The 26,617-nt window shown below is 42.4% G+C and overlaps 1 protein-coding gene and 1 long non-coding RNA gene across 6 annotated transcripts in view; one reads left to right on the top strand and one right to left on the bottom strand.

Annotated features, from left to right (window-relative positions):
• The window catches only part of auts2a (activator of transcription and developmental regulator AUTS2 a), a 326,493-nt gene extending 310,305 nt beyond the window's left edge, over window positions 1-16,188 (top strand). Inside the window, exons 8-19 of one of the 4 annotated variants that reach the window (XM_085797320.1) lie at window positions 2,317-2,627; window positions 5,189-5,427; window positions 6,727-6,771; window positions 8,230-8,325; window positions 8,467-8,538; window positions 9,733-9,762; window positions 10,135-10,206; window positions 11,959-12,097; window positions 13,282-13,362; window positions 13,471-13,554; window positions 13,729-13,972; window positions 14,724-16,188. In XM_085797320.1, the coding sequence (XP_085653446.1) occupies window positions 2,317-2,627; window positions 5,189-5,427; window positions 6,727-6,771; window positions 8,230-8,325; window positions 8,467-8,538; window positions 9,733-9,762; window positions 10,135-10,206; window positions 11,959-12,097; window positions 13,282-13,362; window positions 13,471-13,554; window positions 13,729-13,972; window positions 14,724-16,089 (2,779 nt within the window). In that variant the 3' untranslated portion in view covers window positions 16,090-16,188. Of the gene's footprint in view, window positions 1-2,313; window positions 2,628-5,188; window positions 5,428-6,726; window positions 6,772-8,229; window positions 8,326-8,466; window positions 8,539-9,732; window positions 9,763-10,134; window positions 10,207-11,955; window positions 12,098-13,281; window positions 13,363-13,470; window positions 13,555-13,716; window positions 13,973-14,723 lie in introns of all 4 variants that reach the window. The other 3 variants (XM_085797321.1, XM_085797319.1, XM_085797318.1) reach the window with 3 other exon arrangements.
• Window positions 11,929-26,377, bottom strand: LOC146974208 (uncharacterized). 2 transcript variants are annotated; one of them, XR_015037594.1, is made up of 3 exons: window positions 26,311-26,377; window positions 13,235-13,401; window positions 11,929-12,114 (listed from the first exon to the last, which is right to left on the bottom strand). It is a non-coding gene; the product is annotated as an uncharacterized LOC146974208 (long non-coding RNA). The 2 variants fall into 2 exon arrangements; XR_015037595.1 differs by lacking the exon at window positions 26,311-26,377 and adding an exon at window positions 24,408-24,499.
• Between the last annotated feature and the right edge of the window lie 240 nt (window positions 26,378-26,617).

Here is a 26,617-nt window from a genome sequence, read left to right on the forward strand (position 1 = left end):
CTCGGTGCAGATTCCACCCCCCACATCAGTTATACAAGCATTATGTGTGCAGTGGTGTGGGGTTTCACCTTGAATCAGCGCTGTATTGTTTTTATTTTACTGATGAGAGGTTATTTAAGCAGGAGAGACCAAGAGGAAAGTCGTAATGTTCTTCCGAGGGCTGTTACGAAGAATCCTCAGTGGAGCTCCACTTTGTACGTTCAAATACACCATCATCGCGGTAATTTTTCATCTGATTAAAAATAACAACAATAGAAGCCAGAGCAAGGCTAAGCTTAGTGTGTTGTTGTGTCCTATATATCTGTGGAGAGAGATGCACTGAGGCCTGCGAGACTCTTCATTAATTTAAGACTCCAGGACTCCAGCAGAGCTCCTTCAGAACCCACTCAGTCCCGACAACAGCTCTGCCTCACGGGCTCTTAGGACTTGGCTTAGCCTCCCACTCTCTGTGCCAGGCCCTGCCAGTCTGCCAGTGCGCCAGCAGGGCCTGGCACCCGCTGTGAATAATCACGGGCCGGGGCCCACAGCAAAGAGCGAGCGCTGCAAATGAGCTTTTAGGCTTTGTGCGCCGGAGCTGTGGAGACGCAGGGCTCTGTGGCTGCTGGCTGCTGCGCCCCCGGGGGGAAAAACCCACACACACTACAAAAGACTGTTTGCTTACACATGCATACACCCTCTCATCCCATTTCCGATGCACATGTTCGCTACCTGGCTCTGGAGGAGGAGGAAGTGCCTTAACAGAGGCTGTTCAAAGACAGATGCTGCTGCTGCTTGTGTTGTGTATGTGTATGTGTGTGCCAGCGGTGGTTTTGTGTGTATCTGAGGGTGCTGCCTGCAGTATGTGGTGTGTTTTTTTTTTTCGCGGATCGTTCGTGTGTTTGCCCTGGATTCTGTGAAGCCACAAGAGAGACGTACAGTACTGTAGGGAGGCGCTTGTAAATGGAGGACAGTTGAAGTGTGAAAAAAAACCAGCGCTGGGAATTGAACTTGGGAGCAGATGGAGATTAAAGGGTGTGGAGGAACAAGTGTTAATTCAGAGTGATCACACCTGGCCTAACCTGGCTCCTTTCTCCATACCCCTCCTGTCACAGAAGCGCTATGTAAGAAAGGCCAGCAGCGCCTTTTTTGTTAAAATTAGCTGCATTTCAAGTCGGTAAGACCTTAATGACTGTGTTCTACAGATCCTTTATCGAATCTGTCATTTCTTTTTCTATTATTTGCTGGTATGGCAACCTTGGAATTAAACATAAAAATGCCCTACAGGGTATTGTGAAGGTTGCTAGCAAGATTGTGGGGACTCAGTTTGTTGATGTGAATTGTTTAAAGCAAGTAGTGAGGAAAGCTAGGAGTATCTGTTTAGACGGTACCCATCCTCTTAGCTCTGAGTATGTCTGGCTACCATCTGGTGTGCCACTATGTGCCCCTAGGGTGAAAAAGAACAGGTACAGACATTCGTTCATCCCCACTTCCATTAGGGAGCTCAATCTGGTTGAACGATGATGGTGACGATGGTGACGATGAGTTTGATATTGACGACGATGATGATGTTGTTGATGCTGATGTTGGGGATCTATGTGGTTGGCACTTAAAGCAGAAGTAAGCAATATTTTTGTGTTAATATAAGTCTTAAATAGTTATATCTTCCGACACCAATCACTTACATAGAGTGTTTGGACCGAAACACGGATCTGTCAGTCACTCTGCTCTGCTCTGAGCCGAGGAGAAAACTTTTCTCGTATCCTACAAGTTTTATCCAATGAGGAGAGAGAACGGCATGAAGGGCTGTGTGTGCAGCCAAGGGATGCGCCTGAATGTGGTGACGTAGGGACGAGGACCGATAGATCCATGACGAGGGCGGGGGCTACTAACTCCATCGGCTGACAAGACGTTATGGTGCGTTCAAGGCAACCCGTAACTCGTGTTTTTCCGACCTGTGAAGTCGTACCAGTTCGATCTGGTACAAGTTCACGGGTTGGAAGTTACGAGTGGCCGTTATAGTGACTTTCACAGGTAAAACAGGTCGGAAAAACACGAGTGGGTTGCCTGGAACGCTACAAAGTCGTAAGTTGTGACTTGAAGCTGCCTGGAACGCAGCATTAGCCAAAACGACCGGATCGCTTACTACTGCTTTAACCTGAAATTTGCCTTTTGTTGAATTATTGTGTGTGTTTTTAGATATCTATTGAGGTGTTGTATGTATGTGTTGGAATGTATGTTTTTATGTTTTTAAACACCTAGACTGCAACCAAATTGCCAAGTTGGGACAAATAAACTACTTGACTACTTGACTCTCTCTGTCTCTTTCCACAGCAGCAGCAGCAGGAGCAGCACACCGGGCACCAAGCCCCACGGGCCCCCCGGTCCCTCCTTCCACCTCCCCCACCACCCTGCAGCTCCTCCTGCAGCAGCAGCAGCAGCAGCAGCAGCAGCCTCACCCTTCCCGTTGCCCTTGGCAGCGAACCAGAGCAGCTCCCCCCACGGCTTCCCCCCTGCCTTGCAGTCCTCGCCTCACCCACATCACCCCAATATGTTCGCTCCTCCAGCAGCCTTGCCTCCACCACCGCCACTGACGTCGAGCACGCTGCCAGGACCCGGACACCCCGCCGCTGGGAGCGCCGCCTACTCAGGTAACCATGGCTACAGGGCAGGGCAGGCGTCCCCGGCCCACACTGCCCCCCAGTGGCGTGGCGGCACAGCACCGCTCATTCAGGCCCGACGTTAATTAACCCTCCTGTTGTCCTTCTGGGTCAAACTGACCCAATCTGTTCACTTCCTCCATCCTTCCTTCTTTCCTTCCTTTCTCTCTTCCTTCTTTCCACAATCCCTTTTCCCTTGCTTCTTTCCTTCCTTCTTTCCCTTTGTCCTTACTTTTTCTTCCTTCCTCTTTTGATCCAGTTGACCCAATCTGTTCCCTCCCTCCCTCCATGTATCTTTCCTTCCTTCCTTCCTTTCCTTCGTCCTTCCTGCCTTCCTTCCTTCTTTACAATACAATACAAGACAATACAATAAAACTTTATTGTCCACCATCGTGGAAAATTGTCTTCGGCTCACCGTGAAAGAGATACATATTTCATTAAAAACACAGTTAAATAAGGAAACAGTTAAAACACAATTAATCATACAATAAATAAATAGAAAGAGAAGAGAAAAGAAAAAAAAAAGAGAAATTGAGAGCAGTTCATTGCTAGTGCCATTTAGGATAGTCCTTCCTTCCTTCCTTCCTTCCTTCCTTCCTTCCTTCCTTCCGTCCTTCTTTCCCTTTATCCTTCCTTCCTTCCTTCCTTCTATCCCTTCGTCCTTCCTTCCTTCCTTCCTTCCTTCTATCCCTTCGTCCTTCTTTCCTTCTTTCCCTTTCATCCTTCCTCCCTTGACCCAGGAGGACAGCAGGATTAAAAAAGAAAAACAAAAGGCGAGTCTTATTTTAGCCGGTCGTTGCATCACGGCTGTTGCCATGCTGGTGGAGACACACCAGAGTGAACAGGGAATCGTTTCCGAGCAGCGTTTGATTTTGAAGCGGTTGAGATGTGGAGACAGATGGACCGACAGAATGTTGCTCTGGTAATTATTTAAAGAAACAAGCAACCAAGTCCAAGATTATCCACATGTACTCCATGCCCGGGGTTTTGTGTGTGTTTACAGTCGTGCGGACAGTTCAAGTTCACACTGTCTGTCACGCTCTGATTGATCGATTCTCACACACCCAGTAATATCCACCGGCGAGTCAGTCAGACCACATAGCAAAAGCGATTACAGACCCCGTGCACATTTCCGCGCAGCGCTGTCAAACTAAATGTCAGGGTCAGTGCGGGAGGGGGAGAGAAGGGGGAGGGAGCTCGCCTTCAGCGGCGTTCCAAGAACTTCCATTTTCACCTGGAATGGTGTTCATGTGCGAGAAATCAATTTGGTCAATACGGAACGGAGCGAGCTGGATTTTGTTCAAAAGATACTAATGAAATTTTTATGAAGAGAAAATTCCACCCCGGCTCCCAGCCCAATAAAGCTTGAAATGAATGCAGAAAATATTGTAGCGAGTCACTGTGGAATAGGAAGGATAAGGTTACTCAGGAGGAGACATAATCTCTCAAGGCAGGTTTTGTTGAATTTAGAAGAAAAGCCTGTGATTACTTGAAATCCATTCTTTCTCCACAGGCTGTGCAGAGGTTATTAGAACAACAGATGTTGTTCTCTCAGAGGGGCTGTAGCGTAGCAAATCACAACATTTGACAGTTCCAGCACTCAGACATTTCTAATCATCTTGAGCCTCGCTCAAATTTGAAATGACACGCTGATAATAACAGTCATTTCCTGCTTGTTTCTTCCCCTTCTTTATTCTTTCATTTTTTAAAAACACATAACTTAACTCTGACATGGTTACACACTGTGCTCCCTCCAGGGGGTTTTGATGGCTTCCAGCAGGACCTGGCAAGATGGGGAATATTTTAATTTAAATGTAATTAAATTAACTAGAATATGTCTTAATTACAGAGTCAAGGATAGTTACTTTTCATGTTTAGCCCTTCTCTTCACCAGTGACCCGTTTTCAGGTTTTAAATGCATAAAAGTACCACCTAGATTTGTTTATAGCATCAAGGCTTTTTGACTTGAAATCATGAAATCATAAGTGCAAAACCAACCTTTTCATGGATAAGGAAGCCTAACAATGTAACCAAGAGATGAGAAACAAATGGGATGATAAATAATTGTTTTAGTGTGTTTTACAGCTGATTTAAGACTCAAAACGGACCCTAACACCATAGATGGTAGCAGAAAGCTGACAAGAGGAAGGTTCAACTGAAGACAAGGGGTAGACTGACAAAAAAAGGCCCAGGAGCCCACACCAAAAAATATTGAAACCAATATTTTCATGGATAAGGAAGCCTAACAATGTAACCAAGAGAAGAAAAACAAATTGGATGAAAAAAAAAATGTTTTTAGTGTGTTTTACAGCTGATTTTAAAACACGGGTCAAAACTGACCTGCACACCATAGATGGTAGCAGAAAGCTAACACAAGACGAAGGTTAGATAGAAGGTTTTTTTTCTACCACAACAAAATGCAAGAGTAAAACCTTACACAATGGCTTCTTATGGGTATTCAGAGTTACAACAACTCTCAACTGTCTCCACCACCACCGCCCATTAAACCAGCCCAGTCCTAACCCTAACCCTCTTGCTTCTACTTCCTCCAGAGCAAGACCTTCTGCGCCAGGAGCTCAACACCCGTTTCCTGGCCTCCCAAAGCGCCGACCGCGGCGCCTCGCTGGGCCCCCCGCCCTACCTGCGCACTGAGTTCCACCAGCACCAGCATCAGCACCAGCATCAGCACCAACACACCCACCAGCACACCCACCAGCACACCTTCACGCCCTTTCCCCACGCCATCATGCCCACCCCAGCACCGCCCATGGTGCGTACCCCTGCCAGAAATGTGAGGATAAGTAGAACGCAACTGTGTTGGGGTCGGAGAGGGATAAACAAAAGATTTTATGTCTAATAATGACTTTAAAATGTGCAGAGGCGTTGGCGTGGCTGTGTTTTCACTCTGTGGGTGTGAGAGTGAAGATTTTACAAGTGACATGTGTGTGAGCAGCACACTGCAGGGACCTGTGAGCTTCTATGGCGGCCTTTCAACGATGACCATGTGTGTCCGTCCGCACCACAATGATGCCTTTATTCTCCCAGAAAGCCTTTTCTAGTGTTTTCTCTGGCATACGGCGGGACTCCAGACTAGAACGCCGTTATTTTCTAAATTGGCAATAACTTGCCCAAAGCATGTTAAGTTCAGAGCCAGCTCTCAGAACATAATACACTTAATTCATTCTGAATTTAATGACATCATTTGGTCCTGTTTGAGGGTTTTTATTACTGGCAAATGCCTCATGTTAAGAGCCCCGCTGTTTGTTGGGGGAGACCACAGGCAATGGGTGGCTGAACCTAAAACTCGCATCAATACACACACGTCCGTAACTGCCTAGCCCACAGAGAGTTTGCTTGGCTCTGATGATACCTCAAAGGCAGCACGGCGAAGCCTCTGACAGCTAATGAGGCCATAAAAAGCCTCTTTATGGTTGCAGTGTTTAGTCTTGACTGGGGAAATATTCGCCCTGAGCTTGTGCTGCACCACTAAAAGGAGACCAAATGAGACACAGAGTCCGTGCTCGGTTTAGAAGGTCTTCACACGGTCGTGAAAATGGGAGGATAAAAACGTTGTAGTTTGGGAAGCGGCAGAGCTCTGACAACCGGTCGACATCTGTAAACATAACCTCAGTCTGTCACCATGCTACTAGTCGTAAAAAACAGTTTGTGATGTATTCTGTGTTGGCCTGAAACGACCAGTGTGCATGTGAAGGTTATCATGTCAGCAAGTATGGAAAAGTATGGAAAATTGAAACTATTGTATGGAAACATATTTATCTTAAAACTTATCTGGGTTTGGTCTCATGTGAAGTTATATGGGTTAATTATTTTGTGTATGTGCTGTTAGCTACAGTCTCATTTGGTGACATAATGGCATGCAATTCAGAATAATGAAAACAAACGATTAACTGCATAATTTAATTACATGATATCCATCTGATTACTCAAATGTCACAAATTATTTGATTTTGTTTTTTTACCGAGAAGTCTGGAAATTAGGGTCTGGAAAAACAAAATGTCAAATGTTTATGAACCCTGTCATGTCTTCTTTATCTATTTGTACTTACCTCTGTTTTCATTTCTCCTACAGTTTGAAAAATACCCAACAAAAGTCGACCCCTTCTACAGACACAGCGTGAGTTTCCCTACTGCATACTACTATCTGCCTGCAGAGCACTCAGCTGCTCGCCCATTACCATTCCAGTCAATGCTAGTTTGTGTGTCTGTGTGTGTGTATGTGTTTGTGGTGGACGTTCATCCTCTTCTAAATAGACACTGTAAGAATCCTAGTTGTACCATCTCACCCTTCATCTGCAGCAAATGTTGTGATTAATGAAACAATAGTGGATTCTTAGACCTTGGAGGAGCACAAGATTTATTGTGCATGCATGAAACAAAGAAATGATTGTGCATAGAAATTAATACAGAAGGAGACAATGGCTGCATTATACAGATGCATCATTACCAGAGGAATATTATAGCTTTGTCTTGCTGACTACTCTTGCATTTGTATTTGTCTGCTAACAGCAGTGGCTTGCTCAATATTTCTGTTTCATATCTTTATTGATGTGTATAGAAGAATAACAAAGACATAACACTATATCAGGACACATTAAACATGTTTGTATACACCCTTAGATTTAGATTAGCATATTTTTAATATCAAACAACAATTACAAAAAATCAAACCAAACAGACAATAAAAAAGTATTTAGACAAGGTCTGTATAAAATGATTAAACAGCTTGCTCAATATTAATCACTAAAGAGGACTTCAAGCATCTGCCTCTCACTCTCGCCACGTTTGGTGAAGCTTCCACACACTTGCATTAGAAAGCCTTTTCTTTAAACTGCCCCTCAAAGCTAAGATGAAGATTTTAATATCAGATAAATCATGTATTTGCATTCAGAGTCAAACAGACATTACAGAGTGTCGGTAGATTGTTTTTAAGCACTTCATTTCTGACTCTCAGGATTTCCTCCGTCTTATTATCGGTAGCTGCAAATTCCCTGGAGCCGTTTCCTCTCTATAAACTTAGTGATGTCGTAAAACATGATGCACAGGGAAACACAAGTTGCATTTTAAAACCTTGCAGCATAGCCTCCAGAGCTTCTAATAATTCATTCTGGCTTTAAATAATTTTGTTGCAGCATCCATGAATAAATGGAGGCGAGCGTGCGAGTTGAAAATGAAAAACATTCTCTAATTCCACTAAGGCTAATATGATTGACAAGAACAATTACACTGAGTAGTTGATTACACATCTTTCTCTTCTGGATAATTTTATGGAGGCCTTGAGCACTTGTTTGGTTTACACGCATATTGCTTGTATTACAACACTCTAGTTTTCATATCAAAGGAGTGTTTTCCCTTATTTAAATCCAATGGGAATGAGCAGGGAATATTTTATAAACTCTCAGTTCTTGAAACATGTAGGCAATCGTCTGAAACTTCCCCCCCATCGCCCCGCCATCGCCGCCGTCATGGAAAATTCTGATTGTGAACGTTGCTCATCCGTCACTGTAACCCGTTTGCATCTCATCGCCGGTCCAAAACCATCCTCACTCCTCCTCTTTCCTCTTTTCTTCCTCAGCTCTTCCACTCCTACCCACCGGCCATGTCTGGCCTTCCCCCCGTCATCCCGCCGACCGGGCCCTTCGGCTCGCTGCAGGGCGCCTTTCAGCCCAAGGTAAAAAACATAAAAATAAAAATAAAAACGCACAGCGACACACCACCGCACACCCACCCACAGAAAGACAAACAGAAAATAGGAGTTATTTACAGAGAATCTTGTTTTTTTTTTGATGTGCGTCTGTCTGCTGCTCTCTAGACCTCTAATCCACTGGATGTGTCCACGAGACCGGGAGCCGTCCCACACACGTTCTTACAGAAGGACCCCAGGGTAAGAGCACATAACACTCACAGTATAGATACAACCTCTACACCCTCTGTATATGTGTTTATGTTACATAAACCTCGGAAGCGTCAGAGGAAGAGGTTTTCAACACTAAATCGAGTCACTGTAAAGAATTGGTATACAGTACAGTTGGTTTGTGGGCAGCAGCTGGGCCCAGTTGTTCAAAAGGTTTCATCTGGATCAAAATTATCCCTTTTTTGCTATCCAGGATCACGTAATCCGTCTAAATTTCATCCCAGTTGTTCAAAGCAAAGTAGGATTGGATCAGTCTGATCCAGAATTCAGATCCAAACTTTTCAAGATGACCAAATCTGGATAATGAGTTCTCTAGATGGGACTGTGCATCACAATGAAGGCTGATTGGTCGGTAAACAACAGCAGCATGGGCTCACTCAAAGTGTGTTTATTTGAAAACAGAGTGTATGTATTGTTTTCTGTGCTCTTTGTTCTTTCTTCAATATATTTTAAACAGCCAGACTCCATCTGATTGGGCTGTTAAAATACATTTAAAAAAGCAAATATACAGTACATTAGTGAAATTGTGAATATTTCCCCGTGTGTTTCAAATTCAAACTTCAAATTTCATTAAATTCAGTTTGGGGAAAAGTAGTTGGAGAAAAGTTTTTCAGTTGTAGATTAGAATATTCAAAAGTTAACTTTATTTACTAATCACTGTTATGGTTTAAAAATTAGGTGCAAAACTAGGTGCAAAACATAAATCAATATACTACATTATAAATTGTTTATTTGACCAGTTTGAATTTAATTTTAATCGCATTTTGTTCCTGAAATCTCCCCTGAATCCACCCGACTGCTGGGATCAGAATAATCCTGTTTTTTTTTTTTTGGATCAAAGTTATCCCGATCCTACTAAAAAGTTTTGGTTTTGAACAACCCATTTTCAAGATTTGATCCAATCCATTATCCAAAATCCAATCGGACTACCTTTGAACAACTGGAGTACACATTCCCATCATCCTCTCTGTTGCCATGTTGGTCTTATTTTATTTGTACCCATGTGGTAATTGCTCTCGCCATGCTTAATTTCAAAGAGAAGTTTAAACATTCCTATGTGGATCATAACAAACGCTCCACACGGAGACTAATTACAGCCTGCATGATTGAAAACAAAATAACTCAACTTGTTTTTCCCTCTCTCTCTCTTTCTCTCTCTATCAGCTAACGGATCCATTTCGGCCCATTCTCAGGGTGAGTGCTCACTCCCCCGTGCACCTTCTTGCACCTTCACACACACACACACACACACACACTCATGATAATGGCAAATGCCTTAAAGGGTTTTTGCTAATGGACTAAAATAGTGTCTTTAATTAAATGAGTGCTGCACTTGGAGGTTGAGTGTCGTAGTTTAAATCACAACAAAGCTCATTGTGGAGAGCGTCTTGGGCTGATGTGAGAAACCTATAGTATATACGACTGTATGTCCTTGTAGAATGAAAACACACCTCACCACATAGTTTCTAGTGTAACTTGAAATTCACATAAAATGTTATAAATAAATCAGCTGCTGATTGTTGTTGAATAAATGTTATAACAGTGTTTTTTTTTTGTCTTGTACAGAAACCAGGGAAGTGGTGCGCCATGCATGTCCATATCGCCTGGCAAATCTATCACCACCAGCAGAAAGTGAAGGTGAGGACTCTCCTGACTCCTCTCTACATTGTAACAGATCTATGTATTAACACAGTGTTTAGTTTACTGTTTAATATAGTGTACAAGAAAGACACTAGAGAAAGTGAAATGTTTTCCCACTAATTCAGTAGGAGCTGAGTCACCTTCATTCTGGGAGACTTTATGCATCAGCTTTTCTTTTTAGTCTGTTTTGAGTTTTCACCTTTTGGTGTTTTCCAGTGTGTGTGTGTGCATAATACACACTGAAAAAGCTGCTCAGAACTAAACTACTGTGTCATGTTGATTTTGGACACTTCCTTCTTAATTGGAAACAAATCTGCAGGAGTTTTGAATTTGGCTGCAACAGTTCAAGTATATTTTGGACTAATTAGCCTTTCAAAAAGGGACTAATCTTTTCTTTCCTTTTTCTATTCTGTTTATTTTATCAGTGCCTCTCTTCTTAATTACATTGTAAACATAGAAGCCGACCTTTGTGCTCATTTGATAGTGATCAGAGATTTGTAAAAGTAATCCTACTCTCACACTGTTGTTCTACTGTTTAAACAATTAAAATGACAGGTAATTAAATTTATCTGGCTTCTGCCGCAATAAACATCATAGTTTTTTTTTGTTTTCCTTTAAAGCCTCTGGAAACCCAAATCCACCAAAGCCTCCTAACCATGTATTTTAGGGTCTTATGTACATATTATTAAACATGTAAAAATAATTAGAAAAAAGTTTCCATCCAAATTGAAAATATTTGTCTTTTAAGGTTTTGTACAGTAGGTTTGAATTGGGCGGAGTTATCTCTGGGATTTATCACGCAATAAATCCTACCACTAATAAATCGCCACGTCAGTTCTCTCATCCAGCCCCCCAGTGGCGGCGAACAAAACCGTTCTGCTGCTAACGGTCACTCCTCCACTCCTCTAGTCCTCATAACCAGAGCCATGTCAACCCGAGTTGTGTGTGTGTGGCGATTAGCATTTAGCATTTATTAGCTTTCCAGCGCGACCTACCTTGTCTGTGTCTGTGTGTCACTCTGTCTGTCTGTGTGTGTGCCCACAACTCCTCACAACTCCTCTCTACATACAGCCGATACAGCCGGTTTTTTTTTTTTTTTTTGGGGGGGGGGGTGAGGGGAGGGAGGGAGGGTGTGTGTAAATTGGCGATTAGCTTTTAGCATTTATTAGCTTTCCAGTGCGACCTGCCTTGTCTCAGTGTGTGTGTCAGTCAGCCCCTCCTGGCGCTCACACAGACAGGAGTGACGGTTAAAAGCTTCTTTTTTTTCTGTGAGACTACGACCAAAGACGGTTATGATGCTCCAAAACGAAGCTGGTAGACTAGTTAGCTGCTAAACAGCATCAATCAATCGATGCACGTCCTCCGGTGAGGACTTTTTTTTTTTTTAACGGTCGCCATTGACGTGTTGCTATGACAATGGAGCTGTCAATCATAGCGTTATCTGCCACGCCCACACTGTCCTGACCAGTGGCCTCAATAGTGCCTCAATAGCAAAATGAGCTGTTTTTAAACAAGGTTTTCTAATAGTTATGAATAGTTATTGTCACTCAGACTTTTGTGGATGCTTAATGAGGCACTTGACTTTGATATAATATAAGCATTTTTACTATATATAGTCAGGTTTCCAAAGGCTTTAACATCTCACACTGCAAAGCAATACAGTGAAAAACAGTGATAGTTTTGCAGCAGCAGCCGTGTGTGGAGGGTTTTACATGTGTTCCTCTGTGTCGGTCTGGCGTTTTCCAGCAGCAGATGCAGGTCGACCCTCACAAGCTCGATTTCGGCCTCAAGCCCGAGTTCCTGAGTCGACCCCCGGGCCCCGGGATCTTCGGCGCCATCCATCACCCCAGCGACTTGGCACGCCCCGCCACTCTCTTCTCCGCTGCAGGTGAGTGTTTGGGATCTCTGCGTAGCGTAGACGAGAGATTGACTGATGGTTAGCGCCGGTAGCCGCTGACGTACAGCAGCGGTCGATCAGTTCCTGCTGTTCAGAGAAAACTCCTCCTGTCTGTTCACATTATTGTCTGAGTCGAGCTCCAAGACAGAAGCAACAGGATTCACCCACAACGCCGGGTAAATAATAATAATGATGTCAACCCTAACTCACATGGATGGATGTCAGTGTAGTGCAGCTCCCCTCAGACAACCAATTATATTATAATACTACACTCACACTTGTTTTAACATCACAATCTGGATTTAAAGGCTGTGTAGGAGGTTGAGACTGATAGAAGCACTGATTTAAGCAAGCATGTTAATCTACTGTAGCATGTTTGTCTGCTCTATAAACCACAGCTGAGGGAACGCCATTTACCTTGCAGGTATTTGGTCATAAACTAAAGTATTTTACAAATTAAAACCTTGACCTGATAATGGCGCTAGAAGAGGACAGTTAAATCTAAAATTAAAATCTAATCATGGACCAATCTGGACCAACATGCGGAACTGCATTTCCATCCCAAGAGCCTCACCTCTAGCTACAATGATCAGCAGATATGATTTTTTTAATGCACAAACAGACAACATACATGATACAACAACATTTTGAAAACTTGTGACGATATGAACTGAGTGGGATATTTTGGAGATGAAGATTAGACTTGATAATGCTCTTGGGAACAGAGTGAAATATTAAGGCTTATTTCTAAACTACCTCAAATGCATTTGGATGAATTATGATTATGATAGATAATGATAATGATTAGTTTGTAGTTAAGGGTTTCGATTTTTTTTAACTACAGTTTCCAAGGTGAAAAAAAACTTGCATGCACTGACATTACAGTCCAACCTCTCAACCACCCACTGTGCAATACTCATCTGCTGTGCAATTTTTCTTAATAATCCATACTATATATATATATATAACTTATTTTATCTTATGATACATAGATTTATTATTTATTATTGAAATGTATCTTTATTCTATGCATATGTTTGCACTGAAGGAGAGCTCTTAATCTCATTGTACATGTGTATAGTGACAATAAAGGCATTCTATTCTTATACAAAATTAATATAGACCTACGTTTGTTAGTCGATCAATGTTGAAATCTTCTGTCTGTCTCTGCTCAGGACCTACACACCCATCAGCCGGTCCCTTTGGCCATCCACAGCACCACCCTGGAAACTTCCTCGCCCCAGCGTCTCACTTAGGTAAGGAGGTCTCGCCAGTTCTTCTCTGTTGTTTTCACTCTGAAAAAGTAAAATTATGGAGGATGTTGATTGGACACACAGTCAGTAGCATGTCGTGTCTCCCACCAGAACCTTTCGGGAGGCCTGCATCATTTGGAGGACTGGGAGCTCTCAGTTCGTCAGCCTTCGGAGGACTGGGGAATCCAGCACTAAGTGAGTTTTAGCCTCAACAATGACACTGCTGCATCTGAAATAGCCTTTCATGTTCATGTTCAACTAGAGATTTACGTTTTAGTTACCATTACTCAAACACAACAAATCAAGATGTTGAGATACGCATTTAACTTGTGTCCTCCCGTGTTTTTCCGCGTGTTGAATCCCTAGCAGCGGCCAACTCAGTATTCGGCCATAAAGACGGCCCCAACGCACAGCAGCACTTCAACAACAACAACGGTAACGGCGGCCACCAGGAGCCGTGGAACCGGCTGCACCGCACGCCGCCGTCCTTCCCCACGCCGCCGCCGTGGCTGAAGCCCGGAGACTCTGAGAGGAGCGCCTCCGTCAGCTCACACGAGAGGGACAGAGACTCTGACAAGCGAGACTCGCTGGTCGGGAAAGACGACAAAGACAGGTGGGTTCAGTACGACAGACGGTAGCTGCCAAATGTGATTACTGTGTGATTACCTGCAGACTTTGTTCCAAGGCCGCTGGGATTTTTCATTTTTCATTTGATTGTTTATTTGAGAAGGATAGTGCACATTAATGAACAATTTGTGACACGTGAAACACTAATTTCCATCCTTAGTCCTCACATTTAAAGACGGACAGACATACCATACAAAAAGATAACAGTAGGAAGCTACCTGCATAAGTATGAAAAGATATAGTGTTAGCAACAGTTACAACAATAAGAAAGCAGATGGCAACCTGCATAAATATAAGAGAGGACAGAGTTAGCAGCATTTATATCAGTAAAAGATAAGAAATAAGAAAACAGATAACAATGCCATGCAGCGCTGCATGGCATTGTTATCTGCATAAATATGAGAAAAAACAGAATATTAGCAGTAGATTCACATAAAATTACAATATGGAATAAGATACGGTAAGAAATAAGGGCTGCAGTAGTACTGTGCTAGTCAATATTTCATTTTATTGTTTCTATCTTCACAGAGTGATCACACTATGTAAATATTGTACAAGGTCTCTATTCCTCACATGTACGTTTTGTTACACTTTACTTAAACCCTGTGGATAAACAGGAGTTTGATTTACTTGTTGTGATGCAATACATTACTTGTTTGTTGTTTCATGTTTTAGCTGAGAGTTTTTCATTTGGAATAAAAAGTTACTGGTTCTAATGTGGGACTTTGTGTCTGTAGGGACTCTGTGGAGAAGCGTCACATGAGCCATCCGTCGCCCGTCCCCGTGAACCCCATCAGCCTCCTCGGCCACAGCCGCCCCCCCGAGCACCACAGGAACCACCTGACCCCCGTGTCTGGAGAACCTCCGCGGGACAAGGAGAACAAGGCTAAAGACAGAGAGAGGGACCACTCGGAGTCCTGGAAGGACAACGGCACCGACGACCACAAGCTCAAAGACAACAACCAGCACAGCGACAAGGACACCACGCCCGTCATCCACGACAGCCGAGTGTCCAACGAGGACAAGGTGTCCAACAACAACAACAACCGGGGGACGGCGTCGCCCTACATCCGGCAGACGAGCCTGGAGCGGCCGGGCAGCGGGCTGAGCCGCGAGGCGCTGCTGCTGGAGAAGAAGGTGGAGCTGCCGCTGCCCTACGAGCACCAGAAGAAGAACAACGAGGTGAAGGTGAAGGAGGAGAGGAAGGAGGAGCAGGACGGAGCGCCGCCGACGACGACGGAGCGGCCGAGCGGCGAGCAGCAGCAGCAGCATCCGACGCGGGCCACGCCCCCCACGCCAAACCTCCACCCTCCTCCTCCTCCTCCCCCCCACTCCTCCTCCATGCCGGTGCCGATGGGCATGGCCGGCGTCCATCCCATCAACAGCATCAGCGGCCTGGAGAGAACTCGCGTGGTGGCGCCCTTCATGGGGATCAGCCCCATCCCGGGCGCCGACCGCTTCCCGTACCCGGCCTTCCACTGGGACCCGATGCGCGACCCGTACCGCGGTCTGGACATCCACCGACGGACGGACCAGCTGGTGGCCACGCGGGACCTGTTGCTAAGGAACGACCCGCTGCACCGGCTGGCCGGGCCGCCGCGCCTGTACGAGGCCGAGCGCTCCTACCGGGACCGCGAGCCTCACGACTTTAACCGCGACCACGCGTCGGCCCATCATCATCATCCTCTGGCGCTGGAGCAGCGGCGGGAGCAGGAGCGCGCGCAGCTGGAGGAGCGCGAGCGCCTCAACATGCTCCGAGAGGACTACGAGCACGGCCGCCTCCACCCGGCGCTGCACCACCACCACCCCGCCCTCGACGGACACCTGCCCCCGCACCCGGCGCCCGGCCTCATGGCGCCAGGACTCCCAGGAATGCACTTCTCCCGGGTCAGCCCCTCGGCGGCGGCGGCTGCAGCGGCGGCGGCGGCGGCGGCGCATCAGAACGGTATTCTGAACAAAACCCCACCCACCGCCTCTCTGAGCGCCCCGCCGCCGCTCATCCCCACGCTGGGCGCCCGGCCTGGCTCACCCAGACGGACTACTCCCATGGCAACAGATATCAGAGACAGGCCGCCGCCGCACAAAGACATCGAGGCGCGGTGAGCTGCGGAGACTCTGCGCCACTTCAGCCCTGTGCCTCACTAACACTGCAAAAACTCAAAACTTTTCCAAGAATATTTGTCTTTATTTCTTGTCAAAATGTCTCATTTCTAGTCAAAACTAAACTCTTTTCACTTAAAATAGGACTCATCACCTAAAAACAAACTTGTTTTTAGATCATTTTCATTTGTTTCAAACAAATTTTCACTTGAAATAAGTAGAAAAATCTGCCAGTGAAAGCAAGAAAGAAAAACTTGCTCCACTATCAGATTTTTCTACTTATTCCAAGTGAAAATGTGTTTGAAAGAAGTAAAAAGTGTCTAAAAACAAGCTACGTTTTAATGTGATGAGTCTTATTTTAAGTATAATGAGATTTGTTTTGACTAGAAATTACATTTTTGACTAGAAATAAGACAAATTTTCTTGGTAAGATTTTGAGTTTTTGCAGTGTAACACTGAACTCACACCAAGCACTTAGCTTTGGGCAAAGCAAAGACTGTAATATAGCTGTGAATAACTTATGTGGGCAGCGACATGCCCGCGCGCGATGAATTGTTTTTTGTACAAAAACTACAAAGAGACAATAATCATGGAACAAAAAATACATTTTTAAAAAGTTTTTTCCAGTTTGCTCCAGCTTTTTTTGTGTTCATTCTTCCTCTTGTACAGCAAAGTGAGTGTGGAGCAAGAATGAACAGTCTTGGAATGTACAGGTACTTTAGCACTGACAGCAAAGTGTGTAGATAATGTGTACAGTCGCTGTGCTCACTCTGTATGGATTCAAAAATCATGGTACAAATATGCAAAAGGGTGTTTTGAAAGCTTTACTTTGAACAAATGTAAACAGAGGAGTATTACAGCGGTGATTCAGAATGTGCTTTTTGCAATTTCCGTTTCGTTTTTTTGGTTTTTTGTTTTTTCTTCTCGGTTGACGCAGCTGATTAGCATTGTACCAGAGACCCCATATTCAACTATGCAACAAATGTCTGGGCTCCCTTTTTGAAAGCTGGCCTTCTCACCACTACTGACTGTGTAACCAGTAAAGGACAAAAAAAAAGAAGAAAAAAAAGCTGTATTCTCTCCACAACTATGACTTAACAAACACTGGGTCCCCTGCAGCTTTTTTTTGTTTTTTTTAAGACAGAAATTTGGATTTTAGAATCAGTTTCTCAACTCTAACACGTTGTGGTGACAATCCTAGAAACAGCTGATGGAAGAATTGCATTTCAATAGATTTTTAATGTGAAATGTCAGCAGCACAAATGTTAAGATACACAACCCAACCCAACCACACTGACTGCATCAACCTCCAACTCCAACTCTTCTCTTCACTCAGTTGCCGAGAGTCTCGTTGTGGGGAGAATGCAGCAGGTTAAACACGATGACAGCACATTAGCCCTACTGAAGGAGTGTAAAGTACATGTTTTGGAAATAGATTCTGTTGGTCAAACAGTGTATTAAAGTGCTTTCCTAAGTTGTTGTACCTACAAAATCAAAAGACAAAAAAAGGCAAAAGTCTAAACTATGGACAGTTTGTTTCTAACGAGCAGAGATCTATTTTAGTAGTCCACTGAAGGTTTAGTTGTGCGCTTCAAACTCTGTGATATCATGTTGTGCAGTGTTTTTTAATCCAACATAAAAATGTCCACCGGAGCCATAGTGGTTAGTTAATGCGTATTTCAAAAAGATTGTTAATGAGAAACTTTTTTTTTTTTTTTTTGCTGTTTACCATGTACAGGGGAAAAAAATGAAGTCTTTCTAGATCATGTACAAAAATGAGAAAAAAAAATGAAGCGACTGAATCTTCAGCATGCTCCTCATTTAAACTTGTGTTATGTAAATTGTGCCATGTTATTAAAAAATGTGTACTAACTCTGTTTTGGGGCTTTTATTCCTCCACCCACTGAACTGAGTAAACAGGCTGTATTTCTCTCTGACACGACACATTTACACACTTAATGACTCAGCATTAGACACCCCAGAGAGGATAAACTACTTTAGCTACAACTCATGTACTGTACTTTAAGATGTATTCTTTAAGAAAAGTCAAAGGAAATGGTAGAAAATCCACATTAAGGTTTTTATTTTACTTCATTTAGTCTCTTTTGTCTGTAGATTTCTCCTAAATTCACCAAAAGTTAACATGTTATACTGTCCCTGTTGCCTGTTGTCTGACCCATGTCATGTCAGGTATCATTGTAAAGCTCTCTCTCTATTGAACAATGAGGCTCCAAAAATTGCCATTTTCTCCGTATCCGCAACCAATCGTAAAAGTGTGATTTACATTAACAATCTATGGAATTTTACAGTACAAGTCTTTAAAGGCTGTTTTCTCAAAATGAGTTTTTCCTCAGACTCTGAGCCAGAAATCTCCACTTCAGCAGCACTTACAGACACCAAACCTTCCAGTTTTATTCCTGTGTATATTCTGAAGGTTTTTACAGAGGGGATTGTTGATATATCATTCAAAGCCTGATTTATACAACATTTTATTCCTAAAAAACATGGTGAAATTGGATTTTTTTTTAGGGCTGGTGACAGTGTTTTTTCATTTACAGAGTGATAAAAAGAGATATCCAAAATCCTCCTCTGTAAAAACTTCTGACTCTATATGTCAACAAAATAAAACAAGAATTTTTAAAGGGGCTTTATCTATTTTTCAGATTTCGGTTCTGGAAATGTATGTAAATTTGTGCATATTTAATCAGATATTGCCTCATTTACATATTTAAACATACAATTTGACAAAACTTGTAATACAAAAAATATTTGTCTTAATGTGAGTGATAAACTTTGGAAGTTTCATGGTGACATCTGTTATTTAAACTTTTTACCCTATTCACCTGTAGTGTCGCCCCTTAAATGCTCTTGATTGTGTAGTTAAGAAGTAGCTGTAAAGATTGTTGTACCACTTATCACAGTCGCCGCTGATCAGCTGATCGATTGCTGACTCTGCAGAAACATTGTGTAGCTACAACATCAGATACAGTAGTTGTGGCTGGTTCACACATCAGCAGCCTTCACCGGGTGAATCATGGCACAAGTACTTGTGTATTCATCAGAGGATGCAAGAGTTATTGACGTTCCCATTACACTGAATAACCACAGCATTCAGGCAACCTTTTCTGATTGATGTTTAGCACTGACGCACGCCGGGTCAGACATCAATCAGACGTAACGTTGGCTCCATCAGTTAGCCTACTGTTGGGTTGCTTTATGTTTCCTGCTGCTGCCAAGTAAACGCCTCCCGTCCGTCCCGCTGCTGGGACAGACACTAAAGTTTCCTCAACATGAAGCCTGTGTGGTTGTTCAGGCTTTGACCAGGAGAGGGCGCCAAACTGTTACAAACAAACACGTTACACAGGTCTTACAACTATTCAGTGTTAGTTTCAACTAAACAATTTGTTGTTGCTGACACTTATACAGCATGAAGAATAAAGGTAGATACTACACCACTCTAAGGCTGCAACTATTTTTCTTTTTTACTATTTTAGTATTTTCTGTGAAGATAAGTCAAGTAATCAGGCAACAACATGATTCAGCAATTATTTTGATGATCAATGTATCTGTAATTTAGCAGATTATCCATGGGAAATACAACCTGTTTCCAGCCTCATGCCAAACTTTTTTTTTTTTCTGTAATGAAAAATTATTTGGTTTAAACTCCAGCTCTGTTTCTGATAAGATCTGATCACAAAGACCTATGGGTGTTATTGACCAAACGATCAGTCCCGTCCAATTAACCATCCAAATCTGAACAACTGTTACTTCTAGACCTAATTTTTTATGAATTAATTTGATTTTAATCATTTACTCTATAAAACATTAAAGTAGTGAGAATGTCCCCAGAAAAAAAGCTAGTGTACAAAATCAGCTACTACATCATGAGTATGTAAATTATTATTGTAAAAAGGTGTGACTGTGTCCCAAAGGTATGAAACTTATTATGCAACAGTATAATCATGATGTGTGAACATGTTATCCTTCATCTAAAAAAAGATGTGCTCAAGACTTAATTACTTTGTGATTTGATGAAATCTGATGAAAAAAGAAGTTTTTTCTTTTTAAATACAGTTTAGGATCCACAGAATATAAGGGCTATGTGCAGAATGAAAAAGGAAGAGGAAGTCTGCACCTGACACCAAAAAATCCCCTTGGCAATGATGTAGCCTATTAGGAAATATTCTTCTGAACGGGCTTTGATTCCAGAGAAATCAGATGACGCCATTATATTCTGCAACATGATTGGTTAGTACAACAACAACAACAACAACAAAAGGCAAAGAAGACGATGTAAACGCACCAAGTTCAGGTCAGGACTATAAAAGATGATAGCAGGCAGTCTGTTCATGAACAGGTGTTGTTGCCTGTGATAAAATAACACTCTGAACCCTGAACCTCTCCAGTTTTACTCTGGCGGTGGAGAAGCAAATATGAACATCTAAGAGGATGGTGTTTTTCTTAACATAAAATTAAAAAAAACTCTGATGACTGGCAGTAAATTATTCATTTTCTATCATCCTATCAATTTATAAACTCATAATTTCAGGTCTACTCTCATGTCTCTGACCAAATGAGAACCAACTCCTTGCAGCCTGGTCAACAGCTCAGAGACCATCTATAATACATGGAGGTATGACATCTTCCCTGAGTCATGAAATCCTCTCCCAAACTCCACCTCACACCTTTTGTGTCGAGCCAGAGCCGCGGTCTGCTTCTATCAGCTATTTCTGGCGCAGCAGCAGCCTTTTCTAAGCACTGACCAACAAAATCCTAAACTCCCTGAGTAAACTGCTTTCGGATGTTACTACAAATCCTCCCTCCACTGGACAGAACCTGGCTTTTCACAGTCTCCGCTGCAGGTTTCATGTAATCTAAGCTCCTTCTCCTCGGTTTTGCCTCGTCTGCCACATCCCGTCTGGGCAGAACGAGGAAAAGGCTGCATGTGACAAAACCACACACAAAATAATTGGTACTGTTGGAGTTGCACAAGCCATTAACTGATATAACATGAGATTAAAAATAACCAAGAGATAATCAATTCTTTAAAAAAAAGCTACTGTAAAACCCTAGAGCTCATGTTATTTCTGGGCAGTGGCCCAGTCCACCAGAGTTGTTTTCATTGATTGAAAGTGCAGCCAGATTCAGTTATCAATAATCAGATGAAGTTACCGCCTGAATGGAGCGGCTAGTTTGCCAAGAGATACTCTATCCACTGTGGTGATCGACAGAACCGGTCGCGATGTCTTAATCAAACAACAGACTAACAACTGCAACAGAGAGAGAGGAGGGATGAAACCAAACCATCCTGATACAGCAGCTCTGGTGTTTCACACATCACTGAGTAATGATGTTCTCCCTTCAGGCATCACAGCTTTCACACAGTGGAAATCCTGACACTTATCCAATTAAAACTCACCAAATTAACTTGTTAAACCTAATTATTTTCATTATTGATTAACCTACCAGTTTACAATCAATCAATCAGTCCATCCCTGTAACCTGATGTGGTTAGATAAACATTACAGAGTTCAGGTCTGTGAATTAAGTCGGTTCTGCAGGAATCTGTGAGCTCTGTCGTTTCCATTTTCCTTTGTTTGCAGGTTTAAGGCGGTTTAGACTGGTTGTCTTGTGGAGAAATGTAGGTTGTTTTGTAGATTACTGTAAATTTGTATTATATAATCACAACCATTTATGTTCTGATGATTGATTTTATGGTGTCTGTTTTGACATTTAATGCCTGGTTAAATAAAACCAGAAAATATTTAAAACAGCCCATCACATTTCCCAAAGCCCCAGTGGAACAAATCATGTGTCAACTACAGTATAGTAACTCATTTAGTCCATTTAACCAAAAAGTATTTGCAATTATAAATATATTATACACAACTGAGAAGCTGTAACTAATTAATTTCTAGTAACTGATGTTTGTTTTGTTTTTTTAATTACTATTTTGGGAAAAAATAATCTTATGAAAATACTTTCAGGTCGATTTTCTCAGTGGTTAAGATTTTTTTTTTTTTTTTCTTTACATGTGCTTTACCCTATATAATAGGTGCTGTGCTACTACACTTCTTAAATGTCTTTGATCCATAAGACAACCAGATAATATTCAGATTCAGATTTTTCAGATTTAAAATGGGAACAGTACATATTAATGAACACTGTTGTGTAAATATGTGGGATTGTAGCCAAGTGGCTAATTTCCATTGGCAGGTTGATGTTAGACATAAAAACAATGAAGATAAAAGCATAAGAGGCAGGACTACAACAATAGACAATGCATCATCCTAACACCTTGACATCTTACACAAACATTATGACATGAACAACATACGTATATTAATTGGCCAAAAAAGTATTCAATTTATGTTCATGATTTAACTGTAAAACAAGAGCCAACCCTTCACCGTACCAAATCGTTTCTCAGTCACTACAACAACATGTAATGTCCCCCTTCGTCCACATGGTGGCATCGGTGTATACTCTAACAGTGAAAGGCGAGGCTACAGTATCAACAAAGAGTTTCAGGGCAGGGATTCTGCACAGCAGGTACAACACAGTGATCCTGTCATCTCTTCTGACATGTGGGAGTCAAACCGGTTTGGCCGCTTGACTTCCTGTGACCGGCAGCATGTGTTTGGTATTTGCCTGAAATGAATTGTAGGCCTACTTGTGTCATCAACACATGCTGTCAAACTGGAAGAGCAGCATAGACCTAGATCCTTGTTATAGTGTCTTTGTTATTGAGAAGCAAATAGAGCCACGGTCTTTGCTCATGAGCCGTCTGAACCACGCAGCCTGGAATCCATCCCAATACTGAGAGTCATCTGTCTCATAACCGGTGGCACACACACCTCTCTGCGCCTCTGAGCTCACTCACTCACATGATATCGGCAAACAAGAGCATCTGATGCCTCAATGCTATTGTAAACAAAACCTGTCTCTGGGAGATGATGACTAGTCTCTGGCTTATGCAGCAGACAAAGGATCATATTTCATAGCAGGAACACAAAACTACTTTGGATGAACCTATAGATTTTACCATCTACTGTAGTGTAAACGTCTTCCATCATCCTAATCCTATGTAGCACAGTGTTAAAGCTCGGGCTAATACACCACCATTTTCCCGAAAGAAGAAGAAGAAAAAAAAAACAGCTATTACAGAGGAATGCTCATAGTCTTTTCTCCCTGCTGACAACAGTACTAATCACAACCAAACAAACGCACTTGGGCGCTCCTAAAAATACTTTCCTGTTTATAAATGGGACAGCATCCCATTCTCAGTGGTAACATTCCCCCCTGTGTTTCCAATCTCCTGAGAAAAAGCCTATAAACCTATAAACACAGGTCTACCAGCAGCACTCTCTACTGTATTAAGCCGATGCTCAAACTGAGTTCATTCGTTCATCATTAGTTGAATCGTTTAAAATGGGGTGAAAAAAAAACAAACATCCAAGTGGCGGGTGAAAAAGCCGGCCTCAAATATGAAACGCTGTATTAGAGAAGAGGGGATCCAGCCCTCCCATGAACCCCGGGAAATTAGCATAAGACTTTAGACGCACATATCCAATAATCTTTCACACTGACTGCTCATAGTGGTCAGAATGAGACGAGCTAATCTGGCTGCTCTGTCAGAGCCGAAAATATTTCTGAGGAGAAGATAAAGCTGTAGATACCCTGTTTGCTTAAACTGTAAAGTAAATATATTCTGACTCCAGGTTCAAGCCAACTGTAGCTGCACTCCCTTACAAAAATAGGCAATTGTTTTCTTGACTTTAATGGATTCTTTTGATCCTCCCACATCACTGCTCATACTGTACATGTGTTGTTTGATGTCTGAGGTAATTGAGGGGATGAGTGAGGCTTTAGGCCTCCTGAATGATAACTTGCAGCACTGACGGAAAAGTGGAGTATATCTGAAGATGTTACACACTGTAGTAAGAAGCTGGAAAGTGGAAATACATTACAAGATGCCTTGTGTCAATATGCTTTCAGCCAGTGGGTGAAAAAAACACTTCAACACTGCATGGCTTTCTGTAAAGGCAGGAGTGAAAATGAGAACGTTCTCACACAGCGACGGCCTTGAAAGACACAAACACAAGGTACAGTGTAACAAAGCAGAGGATAACTGCTGTTTATCACAACCAATTACACCAGTTGCCTCTCTACACTACACATGTAATTCTTTCCTCCAAAACAAGATATTCAAGGTTGATCCGCCTGACCCGGGTATTATCCTACCATGGTAACAACGCAGCTTAATCCTACAAGTTTTTATTGTATTTCCACCAGGATGGATTCATATGACCTTCACTCACCTGATGCAGCAGAGCCTCATTATCTGAGAGATTTAGCTTCAACAAGGCAGACTGATGTACAGCACATCAGCTGCTTTTCCTGCACCAGAACCATATAAAACAGAATGTATAATGTAAATGTGGAGAAAGTACAGACTCGCCATCAGTACAATGAGAAAAAGGCACCAACATGAAGGGGAAAGTCCTCCAAATCTATGCAAATGCAATACAAATACTGAAGGAAAAACAAACAATTGCTCCACCACCTTTGTGAAACTAATTATAAGTATAACTATTTAGATCTCAAACAAGTGGCAAGTTTATTAAAAATATGTAGATATAACCACACATATCAGTTTGCATCTGTTTTGAAACATGTATATCTGCTGTTTATCTAAACCACGCACCCTAACTTCCCATATTTCTTCCAATGAAGTCATTTCTATTGCATATGTGTTTTCATATCTGTAAATGTCCCTGAAAGTAACTACAGCATTATATGTACTTACATGGTACATGGGAATAACAAAATGTAGTTGGGCCACCATATCTCAGTCCACATGGGCAAACAACACTAACCCCAACACAGCAAACTGCCAAAAATACGCTGAATACAGAGCATCATACTAGCCATGTCAAATCGACCACTGGTATACATCAGCTAAGGTCAGCTAGCTCCATTATTAGTTATGGCTACATCTCAACTCTAATTTATTTTACAATTAGGGGGCACAAAAGCATCACAGAGTCTAAAAGAATAATAATTTCATATTCATACATATAGCTACACTGTCAATAAATACCAATTTACATATTCATCAGGGGCGGCAGTGTGTCTCATGTTGGTTACTGTTGAACCACAGGAGTGGAAAACCAATGAATTGGGGGCATAGGCCTGGAGCATAAGTATTTGTTACATGGGCAGATCTTTTTTTCAGCACTAGGTCTTTTTTTTTTACTCCCAAAACATGAACATGAATTAAGAGCTCATACAACACTGGGTCTTTTGTCGTGAATGTAATCAGATCTCACTTAGGTGTGCCGTGTCAGAGATGAGATCTGATATTTGAGTATTCTTTCTCAAAAAGTCTCAAAAACAACTTCGATGTGATCCACCAGGAAATGTTACAAGTTTTCTATTAGATGTGTTTATAAGGTATTAAGGTAATGAGGTAGTGTTGCCTTTTCCATAAAAGACAAGCTAATCCAGCATTAGTTGCACAACAGCCGTCCAAAAACAGACAAAAGAATAGCAGCATGTGATCCGCTGACAGGGTGGGAAATTTGAACCAGGGCCCAAATTTCCTTTATTGCAAACAAAGACATTTAAACAATAAATGCAGAAAACAAGTGCATGAAATTAAGTGTTGTAATGTTAAACCACATTTCCTAGGAGGAGGACCAACACCCCCAGCCCCACCTACCCACCTCCCAGTAGTGTGAACCAATAAGTCATCCCTGTGAGCCAGCATACAAAACAGCTACCAGTGTTGGAGGTGGCTTGGTCAAATAAATTGGACACAGCCATAAAATGTTATTAATGGTACTTGAACTTCCCCTGCTGAGAAAAGGCCTTATTACAGGAATGAGGAATGTGCAAGAGTCATATCATATAAATACAGCAAAATAGACCATATTAACCTCATAGACCTGAGGTAAGAGCATACCTTGAGGTCAAAGAACACCTCTTAAAAAACTTACTGCAATTAGCCTACTTTAAAAAGAAGAACAAATCACTTGTGCATGTATGTAGGCTAAACACTTTGACAGAAAGACGACAAATAATAAAGAGTAAAGGAGCTCAACAAGAACAAGAGGACAACTCACAGTTGAAGCCAATAAAAAGCCTCGGTGAAGTGAAGCGGTGAGCTTTGAAACTCGGTGGAGAATACATGTAGCTAACTGCTAACCTGCGGCTGCTTACCTGCTAACAAAGGAGCTCGTGAGCCTCATCAGATGTTGCAGGTGCGTATTTTCGGCCCACAGCTGGAGGAGCACAGCTGGAGGAGCACAGCCAGAGGAAACGAAGTAACGTGTGCAGACAGTTAGCATGGACACCTGCCTATGAAATGGTAAAGGTAAAGGTATGTGATATGAATGTGGAGTGCAGGAGCAAAAAAAAAAAAGAAGCAGGTTTTCAGTAAAGCTAACGAAAATAAGAACAGTGACAGAAGTATAATGAATATTTAAAGTTGCAATGTACAAGATCTCTGTTTCTTCGTCTTTGGCGA

This window comes from Trachurus japonicus, chromosome 14, assembly GCF_045865225.1.
Source record: "Trachurus japonicus isolate A0001 chromosome 14, Traja_1.0".
NCBI lineage: Eukaryota > Metazoa > Chordata > Actinopteri > Carangiformes > Carangidae > Trachurus > Trachurus japonicus.